This window comes from Sinohyriopsis cumingii, chromosome 10 (genome assembly GCF_028554795.1).
Source record: "Sinohyriopsis cumingii isolate HCF-2022 chromosome 10, ASM2855479v2, whole genome shotgun sequence".
Classification (NCBI taxonomy): domain Eukaryota; kingdom Metazoa; phylum Mollusca; class Bivalvia; order Unionida; family Unionidae; genus Sinohyriopsis; species Sinohyriopsis cumingii.
The window spans coordinates 36,685,270-36,707,521 of NC_142970.1; the positions used below are offsets into that span (position 1 = coordinate 36,685,270).

General features: G+C 33.2%; 1 protein-coding gene across 37 annotated transcripts in view; it reads left to right on the forward strand.

Moving 5' to 3' along the window:
- The window catches only part of LOC149789875 (uncharacterized), a 704,306-nt gene that overhangs the window by 544,351 nt on the left and 137,703 nt on the right, over positions 1–22,252 (forward strand). For 36 of the 37 annotated variants that reach the window (XM_089971883.1, XM_089971882.1, XM_089971888.1 and 33 more), the window contains 16 exons: positions 971–1,088; positions 1,600–1,772; positions 2,872–2,923; positions 3,644–3,762; positions 4,160–4,363; positions 5,779–5,905; positions 7,299–7,474; positions 8,801–9,057; positions 9,556–9,679; positions 11,610–11,760; positions 13,093–13,268; positions 13,733–13,945; positions 14,526–14,727; positions 16,673–16,713; positions 17,461–17,487; positions 19,960–20,302. In XM_089971883.1, the coding sequence (XP_089828009.1) occupies positions 971–1,088; positions 1,600–1,772; positions 2,872–2,923; positions 3,644–3,762; positions 4,160–4,363; positions 5,779–5,905; positions 7,299–7,474; positions 8,801–9,057; positions 9,556–9,679; positions 11,610–11,760; positions 13,093–13,268; positions 13,733–13,945; positions 14,526–14,727; positions 16,673–16,713; positions 17,461–17,487; positions 19,960–20,302 (2,503 nt within the window). The remainder of the gene's footprint in view (positions 1–970; positions 1,089–1,599; positions 1,773–2,871; positions 2,924–3,643; positions 3,763–4,159; positions 4,364–5,778; positions 5,906–7,298; positions 7,475–8,800; positions 9,058–9,555; positions 9,680–11,609; positions 11,761–13,092; positions 13,269–13,732; positions 13,946–14,525; positions 14,728–16,672; positions 16,714–17,460; positions 17,488–19,959; positions 20,303–22,252) is intronic. The other variant, XM_089971887.1, reaches the window with a different exon arrangement.

A 22,252-nucleotide genomic window follows, 5' to 3' on the forward strand; every position in this document is an offset into this window, starting at 1 on the left:
TATTTTATGCTTCACATTGTAATGTGAGCCTCTTGTATACTTCTCATTCTAATGTGGGTCTCTTTTATGCTTATCTTTGTGACATGGGCTTCTTTTATGCTTCACTTTGTAACATGGTCCACTTTTTTAGTTCTTATTGTAATGTGGGCCAATTTTTTATTCTCATTGTACTATGGTTCACTTTTTTATTCTCAATGTAATGTGGTTTACTTTTTTATTCTCATTGTAATGTGGGTCTCTTTTATGCTTATCATTGTGACATGGTCTTCTTTCTCGCTTCACATTGTAACATAGTCACTTTTTGGTTCTTATTGTAACATGGACCAAGCTTGACACAGCCTTGCCATAGCAATCCATACAAGCAGTTACAGTAAGAATGGATATAAAAGCTTGACACAGCCTTTCCTTAGCAATCCATACAAGCAGTTACAGTAAGAATGGATATAAAAGCTTGACACAGCCTTTCCTTAGCAATCCATACAAGCAGTTACAGTAAGAATGGATATAAAAGCTTGACACAGCCTTTCCTTAGCAATCCATACAAGCAGTTACAGTAAGAATGGATATAAAAGCTTGACACAGCCTTTCCTTAGCAATCCATACAAGCAGTTACAGTAAGAATGGATATAAAAGCTTGACACAGCCTTTCCTTAGCAATCCATACAAGCAGTTACAGTAAGAATGGATATAAAAGCTTGACACAGCCTTTCCTTAGCAATCCATACAAGCAGTTACAGTAAGAATGGATATAAAAGCTTGACACAGTCTTGCCATAGCAATCCATACAAGCAGTTACAGTAAGAATGGATATAAAAGCTTGACACAGTCTTGCCATAGCAATCCATACAAGCAGTTACAGTAAGAATGGGTATGAAAGCTTGACACAGCCTTTCCTTAGCAATCCATACAAGCAGTTACAGTAAGAATGGATATGAAAATTTAATGTCAGATTTACTATATCTCTCTGCAGAGTTACCTGACCATGCTCCATTTGTGCAGGAAGAACTTCAAGATATCAATGGCTTTGAGGGCTCCAGGATAGAACTGTCCTGCAAGATATTTGGAAAACCAGTGCCCACAATCACTTGGTTAGTTTGATTGGCGTATGCAAGTTGACAAAGTTCATAACTTGGTGACAGGTTAAAGTTGAGAGGTTAAAGGTCATCACAGCCTATATAGCAGATTCATGTTATTCATGAGCCATTTGAGTGTTTTCTTTTATAAATATTGGATAGATAAATAGAGATTAAAAAAGGGAGATAGGGAATAAGAAAGATTTTACTTGCAGATGTACACTTTTGATTGGTAGGTGACCATAACAAAACATGTTGGTACTAACTTTAGTGGTTCTTAAATCAGATACATTACTTAAAAGTTTTGGATTAAACTAAATATCACTCCATTTAAAATCTGTCAGCCATGGAAACAAAAGCTGAGAACTGTGCATCATCATATATTGTGTAACATAAAGAAGGGATAGTACCTAAAATTCTTGTGTGAATTAAAGTGGTTGTATTACAGTGTTTTGAGTGTTTGATAAGTTCCTTTTTTTCTTGTTAAGTTTTCAGAATAAAAATTTGATCCATTACATTTCTTCAGGTTCAAAGATGGAGATGAGGTAGAAGAATCTAAGAAATATCACATGACCTACAAAGATAGCATTGCTTCTCTTTTCATCAATGATCTAGACATAGAGGATGCTGGGAAATTTACATGCAAGGCAACCAATGACCTTGGTACTGCCAAGACCAGTGCCAAACTCAGTATTGAAGGTAAAGCAATTATGCTCTCAATTATACCAACTCTACAACTTAGTTGTTACTGTTCTAGTAATGTGAGTTAATTTCATCCAAGTACATTGAAGCTCATTTTTAGCAAACAGCCAGGGGATAATAAGGAAGTATCTGCTAATTCAAAACTAATATAACCATAATGCCTGTAGCCAATAAAAACTATAATAATAGTCTGCCCTTTAGACATGCCTGTAGCAGTTTAAAAACTAGCACCAGAAGTAGGATAAGTGGTAGGATTATGTGTATAATAATGGTCATTTTCTTCTAGGGCACTAGCCTAATTTACCTTGGGCACTTGACTTATTTACCTTGGACACTGGACTTATATACCTTGGATACTGGACTTATTTACCTTGGACACTGGACTTATTGATCATGGACACTGGACTTATTTACCTTGGACACTGGACTTATTGATCATGGACATTGGACTTATTCATTGTTAAAAATCTCTGCAATTTGTACATTTATTTTTAATTCACCAACATTATCATAAAATATTTTCTACAATGTGTCACATCTCCAAGACATTACATGATATCAGTCACTTGAAGCAAGCACACTCCTTGGTCATATATATTTTATATTATTAATTGGAAAATCTGTTCATTTAAGGCATATTTCTGTAGGAATCTTATTTCTTCTAGGACAAGTTTTATTTTATGTTATTTAGACAACCTTTAATTTTTAAAATACTTTTCAGATCTTAGTTTTGATGATAAAGTACAGTGAAACCTATCTTGAAAGATCACTGCTATGGGAGACCACCTGTCTTGAGAGACCATATTCTCAATGTACAAATTTATTGATTACATAGCATTTTAACCTGTTATGAAATACCACCTGCCTTGAGAGAACATACTTTTGGGGGCAGAAAGGGTGTCTTTATTGACAGGTTCTACTGTATTGGCTATATATTCAGAGTGATATTTGTTTTTTAAAAATAAAATATTAAATAAAGCTAGGAATACCAGTAGTATGTAAATAAGGATGGTGAGAAAGATCTCTTTTTCTGAGTAAGTCAGAAAATCATTCGAAAAGTAAAGGAATTTATCATTGCAATTACATTTGTATTCAGAAGTGAGACACAGAAGAAGGAAGAGGGAGGAAGATGCTTTGGCTCGAACTAAGTAAGTTTACATGTTTTTAATTTGATCATCTCAATATTTTTATAGTATTTTTTTAAAAATTGTATTTAATGATAAGTTTTTAACCCCTCCTACAAAATAGATTTATGCAACATGACACATTCTGTCCCCTTTTTGCAACCCCTTTAATATCCTGTTTCCTTTACTATCAACCCAAGTTACAAAGCAGGTTCTCTTAATTATTCTCATAACAATGGAAGAATCTAGTAGAACTTATACTATTATAAGAAAAGTCAAACCTTGACCTTTAAGTTTAGAAATCATAACTTAGGATATTTTGGTTGATCGCTTGGGTCTTGACTTATTGCTGGATTTGACTTGACTTGAGTCTTGATATATTGCTGGTTTTGACTTGACTGGAGTCTTGACTTATTGCTGGATTTGACTTGACTTGAGTCTTGATTTATTGCTGGATTTGACTTGACTGGAGTCTTGACTTATTGCTGGTTTTGACTTGACTTGAGTCTTGACTTATTGCTGGGTTTGCCTTGACTTGAGTCTTGACTTATGGCTGGTTTAGACTTGACTTATTGCTGGATTTGACTTGACTTGAGGCTTGACTTATTGCTGGTTTCTGGTCTTGTGTCCCGGAAAGACAGTCCTATTGTTGAATCCAGACATAAAGTCCTGATTTACATTGCAGTGTCTGTTTTTGGTGATTATCAAAATATTGATTTTTCATGCTACCTTCATCTGTTTCAGATATGCTAAACTTGAGCATGACTTGAGTGTCCTAGATACCAACATTCCACCAGAGTTTACTCTACCTTTGGTTGATCAAGTCAGAAAGGTTGGGGACATGGTGGAAATGACTGTTACAGGTGAGCTATTTTCTGAAAATTGATCTATATCTCTAAAATTGGCTCAACAGAAAGTTTGTCTCTTGACATGTAAACATATACTTTTGCAAAACAACTTCATCCAAATGAATTTTTTTATATCTTCAATAAAGATATCAGACCATAATAAAAAGGATTCCTTCAGATGACTTGTCTTTAATGGAATATTTTTTTTGAAGTTCATTTGCAGCTTGCTCTTTTAGAAAAGTGCTGGATATACTACCTGTCTTTGAAAGTTTACCATGGAAAATTTTAAGATAAATATACAGAAAAAACACTATGAAAAACAACCACGCTGAATAATGCACAATTGGGATCCCACTCACTCTGCAAGACATATAATAATTACACCAACAAAAATTCCACTTTTCTGTTACAGTGACTTGTCGCCCAGAGCCTGAAGTCAAATGGTACCTGAATGACAAGCTTATTAAGAGGTCATCCAAGTACAGCCTTGAGCACCACAAAGGTGTATATCGTGTCATCATCCACAGTGTGGAGACGTCTGATGCTGGCCAGTGGAAGTGTATGGCCACCAATCCATATGGACAAAATTGGTGTGCTTGTGAACTCAAGGTTATAGGTGAGTGTTACATCATTGTATTGCAATTACTAACTCATCTTTGGCATTAATTCATATTCAGTGATTTCTTTAGAACAGTGTTTGAATTGAATGAATAAATAAATAAATCAGAAGCAAATGTCTAAAGAGGTAAAGAAAGAAGAAATAAAGAAGAAACGATGGAGGGGAATAAATAGATTGTGAAAATTACAATCAATTAACTAATTAATTTATTGATGTGGTTTCACTTTTGTTCATCAGATTAAAAGTGTCATTGTTTTCTCTCTTTGTTGTTCCACACTATGAATTAAATGACCCAACAAAAAATGATCCACATATGATGCAGAAAGCCCCCCCCCCCTTTTCATATTGATACATTCCTCATGATCATAAACACTCAACTATTTGTTAATTCAGCTTGGTTACTATAAGAAAATATTACGTATTACATGTATTTGTTTTCTTATAAGACAGAAATACAAAGAATGATAAAAAACATTTTATATTGTTTCAATCAGTGTGTATGTATACAGTATCCAGTAAGTGTCAATTCCATTCAATTGCCTAAATTAACATGTGTTGTGAGATCAAAAAGGATAGAGAGAAAAGATTTATCATAAGGTATTGAAGAACTAGTATTGTTTGAAAACGAAAGAATGAATAATGAAAGGATATATGAAAATAAGATGTAATACATATGTACATTGATCCTTCATTCAGGTGAAACTGCTACTGAAAATACTGGTATGAAATAATGGTACTGAATTATTCTCTGAGTTTTAAGATTTAACCATAGTCAGATTGTATGAACCATAGTCAGATCATATGAATGAATAATCTAAATAAAGCAAAACATTTATATTTTTAAGTACAGGTAGCAAAACATTTATACTTTTAAGTACAGGTAACAAAACATTTATACTTTTAATTACAGGTAGCAAAACATTTATACTTTTAAGTACAGGTAGCAAAACATTTATACTTTTAAGTACAGGTAGCAAAACATTTATACTTTTAAGTACAGGTAGCAAAACATTTATACTTTTAAGTACAGGTAGCAAAACATTTATACTTTTAATTACAGGTAGCAAAATGTTCCGGTGAAAATGTAAATCTCCTTAAAGCACATATGATTTTATTCACACATTTTTAAGTGAAAGGAAGAAGACTTCAACATGGAATAGTTTTTTCCTTTGTATTATTTATAGCTGTAGAGATTAAACTATCCACAAACTTAAGAAGACTTCAACATGGAATAGTTTTTTCCTTTGTATTATTTATAGCTGTAGAGATTAAACTATCCACAAACTTAAGTACCACTAGAAATGTGTATTATTTCAAAATGAGGAAATCTGATTGTGAAACCAATTATTTTGGTGACTGATAAGCAAGAAACAGGTTTAGGTATATCATTCTTTTTATTATGATTATTATAGAAGCCATCCCAGAGGATACGGAACAACCCAGATTCATACATGAGCTTGAGAATGAGACCATTGTAAAGGGCAGCACTGTCAGATTGGAATGCAAGGTTAAGGGCAAACCAAGACCAGAAATTGAATGGTAAGTGACTATCTGAGCCAAATGACTGAGTCCAGATCTCTGAATTTTTAAGCATGTTGAAGCTTGCACAGACATGTGGTATCTCCTGATCATCAAGGAGACTCAGTGTTTCAGACATGTGTGATATCTCCTGTTCATCAAGAGACTCTAGAGACTCAGTGATTCAGACATATGTGATATCTCCTGACCATCAAGGAGACTCATTGATTCAGCATATGTGATATCTCTTGACCATCAAGGACACTCACCATCTGAAAGTCTAAAATATTACTTGCAAAAGTAAGAAAAACTGGAATGAAGACAAAATCTTCCTGAAGGCTGTTCCTGGTATGCAAATAATACAGAAAATAACAAAACTGTTAATTGTTTGTTAATTGTGCATGTTATTGAAGTCACATTCTCATATTATTTTGCCAGTTTCAGGCAGTTTGAGGCATCTGATTTTTACTAGTAATATTATTGTTGAATATCATAATTTCTCTTGTCATTTGAACACATTTGTTGTTTTAAATGTGTTCATTTTGAATCCTTGTCATCCAACTAGTAGATAAATCTTGAGCAGTTACAGCCTTGAACAGTGTATTCGAAACATTTGCCTCTGGGTTTAGAAATCTATCCTCATATCCAGCAAACATTTTAATTTTGCAAACTATGTATCATAGTCATGAGCCACAGTGATAATCTGCTATGCTCCTGTGTCACCTACGGCTCTTATACTGAGATTGCCATGTCTTTCATGCATACACATAAAAATAAATACATCATTTTGCACAGACATGTAACAATCTCATATACATCTCCCATTTTATTGATCAGTAAGTGACTGTGCTTGGAAGAGAAACTTTGATTGGTTCATTCAAACAGAGTGAAGGTCCTGTTGAGTCACAAGTGGCAAGAAAAATGTACTTGGAAGAGAAACTTTGATTGGTTCATTAAAACAGAGTGAAGGTCATGTTGAGTCACAGTGGCAAGAAAAAATGTACTCCTGCTCACACTGATTGGATATTAGCAGGTTTATGCATATGCATGAAAAACAAGGAAATCTCTGCATAGGCAGGCATGAGTGATAAAGAGTAGTCAATTATTGCTGGCCACAATGACCATATATCTATACATTAATTTCAGATATATATCACCATGCAGATGTTAGAATTATGCAGATTGATAGATAAATGTATTTCTACCACTGCTAGTAGTTGTGAATTCAATTAAAATCGCTATCCATAAAGTTTTATTTTTTTTTTGGTCAGTCTTATTAATTACCCATATTTGCTATTTTTTGAAATATTGAAAACTTATAGATTGGAAATTTTTTTAACTTAAAGGTATATTTTTTATCCTATTATGACAACACCAGCTTTTATGGAAATGTTCATATTTATCTCCTATTCAGGTACAAGGACCGCAAGTTGATCTACCCTGGCCGTCACTACAAAGTAAGTGTTGAGGATGATGGCACCTGCTTCCTGACAATCCATGATGCATTCCCACAGGACGATGGCAGATACATGTGTCGAGCAGTCAACAAGGTTGGCTCCACCACCACAGAAGCTAGAATACGGGTACAAGGTAAGAATTATGCATACTGTCACCATGTATATATTGTAAGTTTCACACACAGTAAAACTCCAGGACATAACATTACTGCATATAAGCAGGACTATATTTTCAAGCTGTGGAAGAATTGCGTGACCTATGAGATATTGAAATGTATCAGTGTGAGAAGAAGTGACATCACCACAGTGCAATAAAAGAGATATCAACAAAGGTGCAATAAAAGTGATATCACCACAGTGACAATAAAAGTGTTATCACCACTTCATTCCTCTCTCTCTCTCTGTCTTTCTCTCTTAAGAAATGAATCTTGAAATATGACAATACTGTCCATTATTTTTTATGTAAGCAGCAAGGAAATCCCATAAATATAACTCCAAACAATAAGTAGGTTTTCAGTTCTAGCTTATTTAAAATAGTTTTTCATGTAAATCAATCAAATTATTATTGATTGACCTTACATGACCTGTTTCTGTTTGATATTCACTGTCAACGACTATCAGACTTTGGTTTTATTGTCTGTTACTGTTTGATATTCACTGTCAGCAACTATCAGACTTTGGGTTTATTGTCTGTTACTGAAGAAGACTGCAAGTCGTATCATTGACATTGAATGCAGAAATACACAACATAAACAAGGAAAATCCTAATAAGTAAACTCACCTTTGGTAAAATCTTTAGTTTAAAGCTGGTATTGTCTGAAGACAGACATAACCGACTGCTCCGTGATGATTCTACCCCCAACCCAACAATGTTCACTGTATCAGTCTGTGCAGTAAATGTGTGAACAAAAATTAAGATTGTTTTATATTAAAAGAGTCCTACAAAACCACTGCTTTTGCCTTAAGAAATATATAATGAAAAAGAAACATATCAGGCATTATTCTTAGTAGACTCACACTCATGACAATACTTTGTTTCCTTGTCACTATTGACAATACATTGTTTCCTCATCACTCATCAGATATTTCCTTAAATATAATAAAAAAACATAGATATCCATTTTTATAGCCCATTTCATTTTAATTCTAAAATGAAATCTGTTAGTAAAGGACACTGAAGAGGCGAAAAACCATTTGATGCTGACAAGCATCCTTTATTTACAGGTCAGTTGATAATAAAATGAAGTAAAGACACTTGTCAATGTTGACTTCTAAAAGCAAATGTTAATGATATAGAGGTAAATGATAAGGAAGGTGTCTTTGTGTACTAAAATTGTAACCATTAATGGGAAAACAAAATTTTTCCCCCTCTCCCTCCACCCAATTATTTAAAATTGACCAGCACCCATTGCAATTAATTGCATGATAAACACTTAATATAATCCTTTTTCACGTTCAGAAGTGGAAGTCAAAGAATCAGAGTATGATTTTCCACGCCCAGCTGACCAGGGTGAATTTGCTCGACCAACGGCAGCACCTGTCTCCAAATATAAGCATAACCAAGCTCCCAACTTTACTGCCCGCCTTAAGGACAAACATGTTGTAGAGGGCAGCATGGTCAGAATGACATGTTCTGTGACTGGCATACCCAACCCACGGATCATTTGGCTGAAGGATGGACGTGATATCACAAATGATGCACATTACATTATTACTGTAAGCCTGATTAAGAGTTAGTAATTACAAATGATATGATAAAATACTAATGCCAAATCATTATTTTTCATTTAGATTTTCTTTTTTTTAATCTTCAAAGTGATGTCACTAAGATCATTTTTTTTTATTTTGATCTCACATTATTAAGATTTCTGTGATTTATTGTACAAAAATATCAAATTATTAAGGAGTAATACATTTGATATTTACAAAAAAAATTAAAAATTAAGTTATCAGAAGTGGTTATAAAGGTAATTACTGTTTGTCCTTGTCAATAATTTCACATTTTGTATGCATGTGGCAAAGTCAAAAGGATCCTCTTTCTCAGTTAAAATTATATTCACAAATGGAAAGACCAGCAAAGTGTCAGTTTTACAAAAGAGTGAACAATTGCCACCAATAAAAGTAAATAAATTCACCTTAAGTGGTTGTCATCTTTTAAGTCAGATATGTGGAAGTTATGTCATTAGTACTAGACTATGTTTTATTTTCCCGTAGAATAACTATGGACTGCTGACTATGGAGATAGAGAAAACCACCCTTCGTGACATGGGTCATTACACCTGTATTGCTGTCAACAGTGAGGGAGAGAAAGAATGCATATGCAAACTTGAGGTGGAAGGTATGTATGTAATCTTATGGTGAAGGGTATATATGCTAGCTTGAGGTGGAGGGTATATATGTTATCTTGAGGTGGAGGGTATGTATACAAGCGTGAGGTGAAGGGTATACGTGCAAGTATGAGGTAAAGGTATGTATGCAAGCTTGAGGTGGAGGGTATATATGCAAGCTTGAGGTGGAGGGTATATATGCTAGCTTGAGGTGGAGGGTATGTATTCAAGCTTGATGTAAAAGGTATATATGTTAGCTTGAGGTGGAGGGTATATATGTTATCTTGAGGTGGAGGGTATGTATGTAATCTTATGGTGAAGGGTATATATGCTAGCTTGAGGTGGAGGGTATATATGTTATCCTGAGGTGGAGGGTATGTATACAAGCGTGAGGTGAAGGGTATACATGCAAGTATGAGGTAAAGTATGTATGCAAGCTTGAGGTGGAGTATATATATGCTAGCTTGAGGTGGAGGGTATGTATTCAAGCTTGATGTAAAGGGTATATATGCTAGCTTAAGGTGGAGGGTATATATGTAGGCTTGTGCTGTAGGGTATATATGCTAGTTTGAGGTGGAGGGTATATATGTAGGCTTTTGCTGTAGGATATACAGCATATGCTAACTTAAGATGGAGGGTATATATGTAGGCTTGTGCTGTAGGGTGTATATGCTAGCTTGAGGTGGAGGGTATATATGTAGGCTTGTGCAGTAGGGTATATATGTAGGCCTTTGCTGTAGGGTATATATGCTAGCTTAAGGTGGAGGGTATATATGTAGGTTTGTGCTGTAGGGTATATATGCTAGCTTGAGGTGGAGGGTATATATGTAGGCTTTTGCTGTAGGGTATATATGCTAGCTTAAGGTGGAGGGTATGTATGTAGGCTTGTGCTGTAGGGTATATATGCTAGCTTGAGGTGGAGGGTATATATGTAGGCTTGTGCTCTAGGGTATATATGCTAGCTTGAGGTGGAGGGTATATATGTAGGCTTTTGCTGTAGGGTATATATGCTAGCTTAAGTTGGAGGGTATATATGTAGGCTTGTGCTGTAGGGTATATATGCTAGCTTGAGGTGGAGGGTATGTATGTAAGCTTGTGCTTTAGGGTATATATGCTAGCTTAAGGTGGAGGGTATATATGTAGGCTTGAGATGGAGGGTATATATGTAGGCTTGAGGTGGAGGTTATATATGTAGGCTTGTGCTGTAAGGTATATATGATAGCTTGAGGTGGACGGTATGTATGCCATTTTTTAACTTGGATCAAACTCACTTACCATTTTAATTTCATTCTCTTGTCATTTATATAGAAAATTTCATCAATCATTTTTTTAAATACAAACCCTCACAACTTAAACTGCTGAAACTTACAACAGCTTTAGATTCCAGACAGTTTGTAAATATCAGAAAGTAAAAACTTCATACAAAATAAAATTGAAAAACCCTTCGAGAATATCAGTATTATATTAGAGTAAGTAAAACAGCCAGATTTATATCTCCACACAAACAATTTGTCTTAAAACATATTAATTTACCTTTTATATTTCATTTCCCTTTTATATTTAAAATGCCTTTTATATTCATTTACCTTTTATATTCTTTTACTTTTTCTATTTCATTTATTTTTTATGTTCATTTACCGTTTATTTTCATTAACCTTTTATATTCATTTACCTTTTATTTTCATTTTCCTTTTATATTTATTTACTTTGTATGTTAATTTACCTTTAATTTTCATTTACCTTTTATATTCATTTACATTTTATATTCATTTTCCTTTTATATTCATTTACTTTGTATGTTAATTTACCTGTAATGTTCATTTACCTTTTATATTCATTTACCTTTTATATTCATTTTCCTTTTGATAGGAGACTTAAATTGTAATTATGGCTAATAACTGCATGGTCAAAAAGAATAATGTTCTCTATGAATGTTTGCAGAAGTCCAAAAGGAGAGTGAGAAGTCACCTGTTGCAGAAAAGATATCAAGACCTACTTTTATAGAACCACCTCATGACCTCACAGTCCATGAGGGAGAAAATGCTACCTTCTCATGCAGAGTGGTTGGCAAACCAGCACCAACCATCAAATGGTGGGTTATTTGCTGAAATAAAATTTCACATTTTTTATTCTACATTGATTGGCTAGATGTTTTTGGTTATTCTACATTGATTGGCTAGATGTTTTCAGTTATTCTACATTGACTGGCTAGATGATTTCAGTTTATGAAACTCTTACCAACTCACATATTATCATGAAGAACTAGTGATTGGGAGAAAACTGTTGACCTTGAGTGTCATTTTATTTCATAGTATACACATAATGGTGTTTGCAAACAATTTGTATAAAAGCTTACAAGCTATATCAATAGGCACAAACTCATATAGTTTGTAACAAACATTTTGCAAGAAAACTACATGAGTGAATTTTTAACGGGAAGTTTTATTAATAATTATATCAGCTTAAGGATCACATTTATTATCATTGACAAATAATATCAGTCAACCAAATATTTTAAATGGAATGAAAATGGATAGGTAAAACTCACATTTCATGTCTTGTGTTTCAGCCTTTTCAGTACACAGCCAAAATAATCAGTCATACCTGACATATTTCTCAGTTACTTCTGTAATTTATATCCCTGCAGTTAAGTAATGCAGTACAATATAGTTGTCGCTATGTCTATCAGTATATAATCTGTTGTCTATAAATATTGTTCTTTCTGGAACATAGCACTCAGAAAAAAACATTCAAGGTATTTCAACCAAATTTGGTCTATGTGTCAAGGTATTCCATCTAAACTTGGTCCATGTTTCAAGGTATTCCATCTAAACCTGGTCCATGTGTCAGGCAAGGTTCAATTAGATGTTGTTTGATACTTGAAATTTTTCTGCATTCAATGTATTTTTTATGTTGACATGGAAACAGTGTGTCACAGTAGCATAAGTAGTAAATAAGCCTGGCCATGGGGTACTAATAAAAGTGGTAGATAATTGAGGTTGCCTGGCCATAGAATACTAGTGGACACGGAATACTAGTAAAAGTGGTTGATAAATTGAGGTTGCCTGGTCACAGAATACTAGTAAAAGTGGTAGATAAATTGAGGTTGCCTGGCCATGGAATACTAGTAAAAGTGGTAGATAAATTGAGGTTGCCTGGCCATGGAATACTAGTAAAAGTGGTAGATAAATTGAGGTTGCCTGGCCATGGAATACTAGTAAAAGTGGTAGATAAATTGAGGTTGCCTGGCCATGGAATACTTGTAAAAGTGGTAGATAAATTGAGGTTGCCTGGCCATGGAATACTAGTAAAAGTGGTAGATAAATTGAGGTTGCCTGGCCATGGAATACTAGTAAAAGTGGTAGATAAATTGAGTTACATGTACATGATAATTTTTTCATTTTTAAAATATTTTTTATTCCAGGCAAAAAGATACACGTGACATTTCTGAATCTCGTCACTATAGCACTGAGGTTATTGGTGATGAAATTGCTGAACTGACAATCAGAAAAGTTGAAATGAGTGACCAAGGCCTGTACTACTGCACTGCTCAGAGTACAACTGGTCGCAGCAAATGCTCAGCCAGTCTGCGGGTTATACGTAAGTACTCCTAAGATAGATTGCTGAATCATTCTTCAACATTGTACACTTCACTGTGACCTAAAGTTTATCTGAATTGAGTTAAATGTAATTTTACTGTGGCCTAAAGTTTAATTGAATTTAGTTAAATGTAATTTTACTGTGGCCTTAAGGTTAATTGAATTTAGTTAAGCATACATTTTGCTGTGGTCTACAGTGTAACTGAATTTAGTTAAGCATACATTCTGCTATGGTGTATAGTTTAACTGAATTTAGTTAATGATACGTTTTACTGTGGCATAAAGTTTAACTGTATTTAGTTAAGCTTATTTTATTTGTTTCAAAAATTGACATTAAACTAATGCCTCTCTAGGTATAAACTCAATTAATGGTGTGAAAAGTCTTACTCCTAGATTAAATCTTCTTGTTACACTAATACGTTTGAAATATTTTAATGTAACCTTGAACGACCTATACTTTTTCAGCCAAACCACGTTCTATGACACCATCCAAACCCAAACCTGTTGAAGAACTCATCACACCCAGAAAGCCAAGTTCTTTGGAAAGGGCAGCAAAAGCAATCACTGAACCTGGAAATCCACCTGTTTGGCGAGTACGTCTGCCAAAGGTTGTCGAGCTTGAAGAGGGAGATAGGCTGAGATTGGAGTGCTCTGCTGACGGTCAACCAAAGCCCACAGGTAGGGAAATGTCTCCCATTTCCTTTAAAGGCATGGTCAGTGAAAACACTTATTTATATAAGTTACCCCATTTGATGTAAAGTTAAGATCAACTAAAAATGAATGTTTCTGAATAATCTCCTCGTTAAGAATGTGGATTATTGTGATCCTTTTTCATGGTACATATTTGGGTGGATTTCCTGAAAACTATGAATTTACAGAATCTGAAAAGACATTTCCAGAGATTTAAATACCAATGAAAATGATGTGTTTTAGCTAAACTTTGACAATTATGCTTACCAAAATAAAATCACAGTATTTTATGGGTGCTGGGTTCCTGTGTAAAAAGAAATGATGCACATCCATGTGCCTTCATTCATGTGGGAAGTACAGAGTTATTAACCATTCTGAATGTATCCTTTCTAGTCAAGTGGATGAGGTAACACTCCAACATTGCATAATGATATGTTTAAGCAGGACACTTATATACCCTTCTTTCTCTCTCTCTCTCTCTCTCTCTCTGTATCTGATCATTGTATTTATGACATTAATTTAATCTGATAAAGTTTTATTATATTTAAATTTTATACATTTTTTCTAGTCACATGGTATAGAGGTACCAGAGAACTATCATATGATTTCCGTCATCGCATCTCCTCCTATGCTAACATGCAGATGTTAGAAATCAAAGATGTTGTAGCCTCAGACTCAGGGCAGTACATTGCCAAGGCAACCAACATCCATGGCTTTGTGGAAACCAAGGTGACTGTTAGGGTCAAGAGGAGAAGCCCAAGAAGAGACGAGTAAGTTTTCATATAGTAGTATTCAGATTATTGTATTTCAGCAAGGAAATTCAGGAAATTAATGGAGATTTCTAAGTTATGAATGCCTGTAGTGCAGGGTACTAGGTTTCCAAAGCTCCATATTTTGTAGACCTCACAAAAGAAACCATGAAGAGAATCCTCACTTTCAGTAATCCTAAATTTTCTTTACAATTAAAATTGTTTAAATTTCTGGATTTCCCCAGAATTTAACATGTAATATTTTCTACTTTATACTACAACTGCCATATCACATCAGTATTCTTAGCATGTAATACTTATTTCTACAGTAGTTTTGATATGATATACAGGGTATTTGCTTGTATCGAGCAAATAACAGATATATTTCATCAAATGGGTAAAAATACTTGAGATAATCCCCATAAGTTTAAATATATTGCTTATTCACTTAGAACAAGCAAATTATATTTTATATTTTGTGCTCAAATACACTGGCTAGCAAAATGTATGACAGATTGAAGCAGGAGAGATGTCTTTCACTCAGTAATGTCAGCTGTTTGTCATTCATACTCTGATGTGTATTTGCACAGAAAATATAAATTGCAACATAATTCTCTTTCCCAAACAAAAATAAAAACGCATCTTAACCCCCCCAAAATTGAAGAAAAAAGCACATTGTGGGATTTGAACCTGATATTCCTGTGTGTCAGGGTACCATGCTTACAACTAGGCAAAACAATTAACTAAATCGCAGAAGAAGGTTTTGGTCATAATGTTATCTATGTTTGTTGACTGCAGTGAACAAATATTTTTGATTATTCACTATAGTGAATTATCAAAATCATTTCTCTTAGAAGCCTCTTTTGCTATGAAATCATGGTCCATCAAGAAATATCATCTCCATTAGAGGTTGTCCCAGTAAATAAAATATTTATCTCTGCATGAAAACTGATCTGTCAAGACAAATGGTTTCCCACAGCAGCATTCTCCATACAGATTTCACCACAGTAATATATGGTAACAGTGATGTTTTCTAAATGTATGTTGATTATGTGGACTTTTGCCAAGCTATATTACAACTCATTTGAGAATATACACAGACTGAGGTATTTATGACAGCCAGGTGTCCTCTTTCCTTTTAATGATCAGCCGTGAATTTGGACCCATTAAATGCAGACATGTGAAGTCAAATAAAAATGTGCTATTTTCTAAAGGATATCTTAATTTCCTTCAATGAAATTATTTGAATTTTGTGTACCTGAATAATGTTAATATTAATTTTGTGTACCCGTACTTGTCCTCTTGCCCCACCCACACATAAATACACATATGTATATAATCTGTCACTAGCTTTCATCTTATGAATCAGTTTGGTTCAGAATGTGAGTTTGTGATGCCACCTAGTATGTCAGTTATTGATGAATACTAATGTGTCAGTTAAGGCCAACTAGTGTGTCATTTCTTGATGCTAACAAATGTGTCAGTCAATGCCAACTAGTGTGTCAGTTGTTGATGCTACCTAGTGTATCAGTTGATGCCAACTAGTGTCAGTTGTTTATGCAGTTAGTGTGTCAGTTGTTCGTGCAACTATTGTGCCAGTTGTTAATGCCAGCAAGTATGTCAGATATTGATGCCAATCAGTGCATCAGTTATTTATGCCATCTAGTGTGTCAGTTATTTATGTCAACTAGTGTGTCAGTTGTTGATGCCTTCTGGTGTGTCAGTTACTGCTGCCTTCTGGTTTGTCAGTTATTGATACCAATTTGTGTGTCAATTATATGCCAACTAGTATGTCAGTTATTAATGACAACTAGTGATTATAATGAGGGCAAGAAGTATATAAGAAATTAATAAAAATAATTATTATGGCATCGATGTATGTTGGTGCACATTTCCTCAAGCTGATAAATGCATGTCAAATATTGGTTCTTCTAATTTCAATAAAAATTCTATACTTTTCTTTCAGGGATGATGAGATAGCCAGAACACTAACTCAAAGAGGTGCTGGTAAGTAATTCATTTGTGTGTTATTTCTTTTTATCTTTGTGTTTGTTAATTAATGATATGTAGTAATACAGAAAATATTTCTTGACTTTACTATATTCTCTTCATGTATATGAAGATTTTACAAAAATAAACAAAATTCCTATCAGCGTAACCATAATAGCCTTTATTACAGTAGTATTTCTTCCTGTTTGGAAAGCATGACTTGCTAAGCCCAGGGGGTTGACCGTGTAAGTTGGATGTCTGCTTATCGTTAGAAAAGAGTTTCTTAGACCAAAATTTGGCTAAATATTTTACACATCTGTGTGTGTTTGTCATCATACATCGATTATGATTGGAGAAATATGGTTACTTGGTATGGTTTCTTGTTTTTCTTCCTTGTAATTGCTAATATGTCATTTCATGTGTGTATTTCCCTAATTGATGAGCATTGTTAAAAAAAATAACGTGTGCTGCAAAGTTAACATTTTTCATCCTCAGAATATTTGTATGTAGTTTTTTTTATTGGCTAAGGAGTCATTCATCAACTAAATTTTAATTAAATATATAAATAATATATAATTCATTAATAATTCATTAATAATGAAGAGTTTATAAATAAAGTCAGTAATTGCATAACTGTCATTTTCTCAGTTTATAGAAAATTATGTTTATTGTAAAGTAAAATTATTTAGCTCCTGATGTCTTTCATGTTTCATTGAAATCTTGTTGATTCACAACCATACAGATGTCATAATAAACCATTTTCAGGGGTTACGGTTTACAGAGGAGGGTTTGGTATATACATATATTTTATTTTCTTCTTAATGCATTATACATATGCCTGTAAAATACATATATGTTAAATGTGTTTTATATAGAGTGTTGACTAAGTAGGTATACATATATTCATAGTCATGTAGAAGTATAGGCTCAAGTCATATGTACATGCAGTGAGCATGCATTATTGTTAGAACCAGTATTACCTCTTTATGTATGGTGTCCTCTATAAAAAATAAAAAAACCTGAAGTTATCGAGAAATGTTTGCTTGTGATCATAGGTAATATCCTTGATGTGGCCTACATTCAGAACTGTAGTTTTATGGATCAGCATGAACATACTGGATTTATCTCTAACATTTAGTTCCTGGGTAGAAACTGAAATGGAATGTTGCTGAAAAGTAGAAACTGAAATGGAATGTTACTGAAAAGTAGAAACGTAAATGGAATATTATTGAAAAGTAGAAATGGAAATGGAATGTTGCTGAAAAGTAGAAATGGAATGTTGTTCAGAAGTAGAAATGGAATGTTGTTCAGAAGTAGAAACTGAAATAAATGTTGAAAAAAAGAAACAAATGGAATGTTGAAAAGTAGAAACTGAAATGAAATGCTGTTGAGAAGTAGAAATGGAAATGGAATGTTCTTGAAAAGTAGAAACTGATTGCAGACTTAACACAAGTCTGCATATACCATGCAGGCTGTTCACAAATCTGACACTAGACTTAGCATGTTGTTTGCATGTCTCATGCAGGCTGTTCACAAATCTGACACTAGACTTACAATGTAGTCTGCATATCCCATGCGGGCTATTCACAGATCTGACACTAGACTTAGCATGTAGTCTACAATCTATTAACATTTGCATTTCACTGTCACAAAACAAATTTGAATATCTCAAACTGTAACAAAAAGGTTTAAATAGCAAAAATTCTAAAACTTTAAAGTTTATTACATGTAATGCCATTGATAATGAGTTTTTCCAACTTCTATTTAATTTGATTAAAGTTACCCATAACATTTTATTTTTAATTCAAGATTTTAAAAAACCTTTTTATCTTCATATGCAGACTTAAGATAGGATATGATGCCAAATGTAAATGACAAGACTCCACATTAAGGCTTTTCTCTGGACTTAATAAAGTACTTGCAAGGTTGGAAATGGTCTCAACTAAATAATATGAGAAAGAAAACAAACTCGCTCAAGACTAGCAAAACACACACACACATATGTATAGTTTTTCCTTTTTAAATACCCTTCAATGTGTCAAACATGTAATAATTTTTAAGTAAAAGAAAACTTGGCAATCCTTATCTTACTTTATTTAAAAATGTACACCTCAAGATATATACAATATATGGCATACATTATTTGCATTTCATGGTATACCAAAGATACAGCTTACATTTGTTATATGTATTTCATGGTATACCAAAGGTACGTCATACATTCTTTATTTGCATTTCATGGTATACCAAAGATACAGCATACATTTGTTATGCATTTTTATTTCATGGTATACCAAAGATACAGCATATGTTTTTGTTATATGCATTTTATTTCATGGTATACCAAAGATACACATACATTTGTTATATGCATTTTATTTCATGGTATACCAAAGATATAACATACATTCTTTATATGCATTTAATGGTATAACAAAGATATGGCATACATTCTTTATACACATTTCATGGTATATCAGAGATATGGCATACATTCTCTATATGTATTTCATGGTATACCAGAAGTACAGCATACATGCTATACATAAATGTAATTGGTAAGTCAAAGATATATGCATGATTTTAGCATGACAATGTAATCGAGGTATGATAATATATATATATATATATATATATATATATATATATATATATATATATATATATATATATATATATATATATATATATATATATATATGTTGACTCCTTGAATGTAGCTCTTTGATTTCACTAGAAATATTTTATTATATGCAAACCTTTTTAGTATTTGTCATTATTTACTAGTCTCTTGTCCAAAAATCCCAAAATGTATTGCATAGAATAGAAAAAAATGAAGATGGGACAGAATTTTTTTTATAGGAACAATCAGATTATATCTGTCCCATTCAAGATTAAGGGCAATCAGATTATATATGTCCCATTCAAGATTAAGGGCAATCAGATAATATCTGTCCCATTCAAGATTAAGGGCAATAATTTATATCTGTGCCATAAAGATTAGAGGCAGTATGAAAAGAAATGAAATTTTAAAACTTCTAATCTTTTAAACTTTTATACTTTTAATCTTTTAATCTTTTATACTTCACAAGAGTAAAGATAAGTTGTGATTATATATATATATATATATATATATATATATATATATATATATATATATATATATATATATATATATATATATATATATATATATATTGCTGCAATGCTATTCCAATTTCTAACGTAGCAAAGTGCTATTAAGATGTTCTTATCTCCCCTTAGCTCCATTCTTCATCAAGCACCTGCCACCATCAGTGGATGTAATGGAAGGATACAATATACAGTGGGACTGTTACGTTGAGGGGAGCATGGAACTTGTCCGCTATAAAACTACTGATGCCCAACATGTTGAAGAGACTCTAAGAAGACAAGGATTCGAGGGTGGATTTATGCAGATGAGCATGTCAGTGCCCTCTGGTGACATACATCAGAGAGAGTCTGGTGACAGAACAACCTTAGATCCCCCACGATTTGTGACAAGACCACATGACACAGTACTGCCTTCTGGTGCTGAAGCAGTATTTGAATGCACTGTGGCAGGAACACCATATCCAAATGTAGCGTGGTATGTACCTATTTGGATGCCTTACCATTATTTTTAACTATAGCTTGGTATGTACCTATTTGGATGCATTACCATTATTTTTAACTATAGCTTGGTATGTACCTATCTGGATGCATTACCATTATTTTTAACTATAGCTTGGTATGTACCTATCTGGATGCATTACCATTATTTTTAACTATAGCTTGGTATGTACCTATCTGGATGCATTACCATTATTTTTAACTATAGCTTGGTATGTACCTATCTGGATGCATTACCATTATTTTTAACTATAGCTTGGTATGTACCTATCTGGATGCATTACCATTATTTTTAACTATAGCTTGGTATGTACCTATCTGGATGCATTGCCATTATTTTTAACTATAGCATGGTATGTACCTATTTGGATGCATTACCATTATTTTTAACTATAGCGTGGTATGTACCTATCTGGATGCATTACCATTATTTTAACTATAGCGTGGTATGTACCTATTTGGATGCCTTACATTATTTTTAACTATAGCTTGGTATGTACCTATTTGGATGCATTATCATTATTTTTGACTATAGCATGGTATGTATTTCTATGGAAGCATTACCATTATTTTTAACTATAGCGTGGTATGTACCTATCTGGATGCATTACCATTATTTTAACCATAGCTTGGTATACATTTCTATGGAAGCATTACCATTATTTTTAACTATAGCTTGGTATGTACCTATCTGGATGCATTACCATTATTTTTAACTATAGCTTGGTATGTACCTATCTGGGTGCATTACCATTATTTTTAACTATAGCTTGGTATGTACCTATTTGGATGCATTACCATTATTTTTAACTATAGCTTGGTATGTACCTATTTGGATGCATTACCATTATTTTTAACTATAGCTTGGTATGTACCTATTTGGATGCATTACCATTATTTTTAACTATAGCTTGGTATGTATCTATTTGGATGCATTACCATTATTTTTAACTATAGCTTGGTATGTATTTCTATGGAAGCATTACCATTATTTTTAACTATAGCATGGTATGTACCTATCTGGATGCATTACCATTATTTTAACCATAGCTTGGTATACATTTCTATGGAAGCATTACCATTATTTTTAACTATAGCATGGTATGTACCTATCTGGATGCATTACCATTATTTTAACTATAGCGTGGTATGTACCTATTTGGATGCCTTACCATTATTTTTAACTATAGCTTGGTATGTACTTATTTGGATGCATTATCATTATTTTTGACTATAGCATGGTATGTATTTCTATGGAAGCATTACCATTATTTTTAACTATAGCATGGTATGTACCTATCTGGATGCATTACCATTATTTTAACCATAGCTTGGTATACATTTCTATGGAAGCATTACCATTATTTTTAACTATAGCTTGGTATGTACCTATCTGGATGCATTACCATTATTTTTAACTATAGCTTGGTATGTACCTATCTGGATGCATTACCATTATTTTTAACTATAGCTTGGTATGTACCTATTTGGATGCATTACCATTATTTTTAACTATAGCTTGGTATGTACCTATTTGGATGCATTACCATTATTTTTAACTATAGCGTGGTATGTACCTATTTGGATGCATTACCATTATTTTTAACTATAGCTTGGTATGTACCTATTTGGATGCATTACCATTATTTTTAACTATAGCGTGGTATGTACCTATTTGGATGCATTACCATTATTTTTAACTATAGCTTGGTATGTACCTATCTGGATGCATTACCATTATTTTTAACTATAGCTTGGTATGTACCTATTTGGATGCATTACCATTATTTTTAACTATAGCTTGGTATGTACCTATTTGGATGCATTACCATTATTTTTAACTATAGCTTGGTATGTACCTATTTGGATGCATTACCATTATTTTTAACTATAGCTTGGTATGTATTTCTATGGAAGCATTACCATT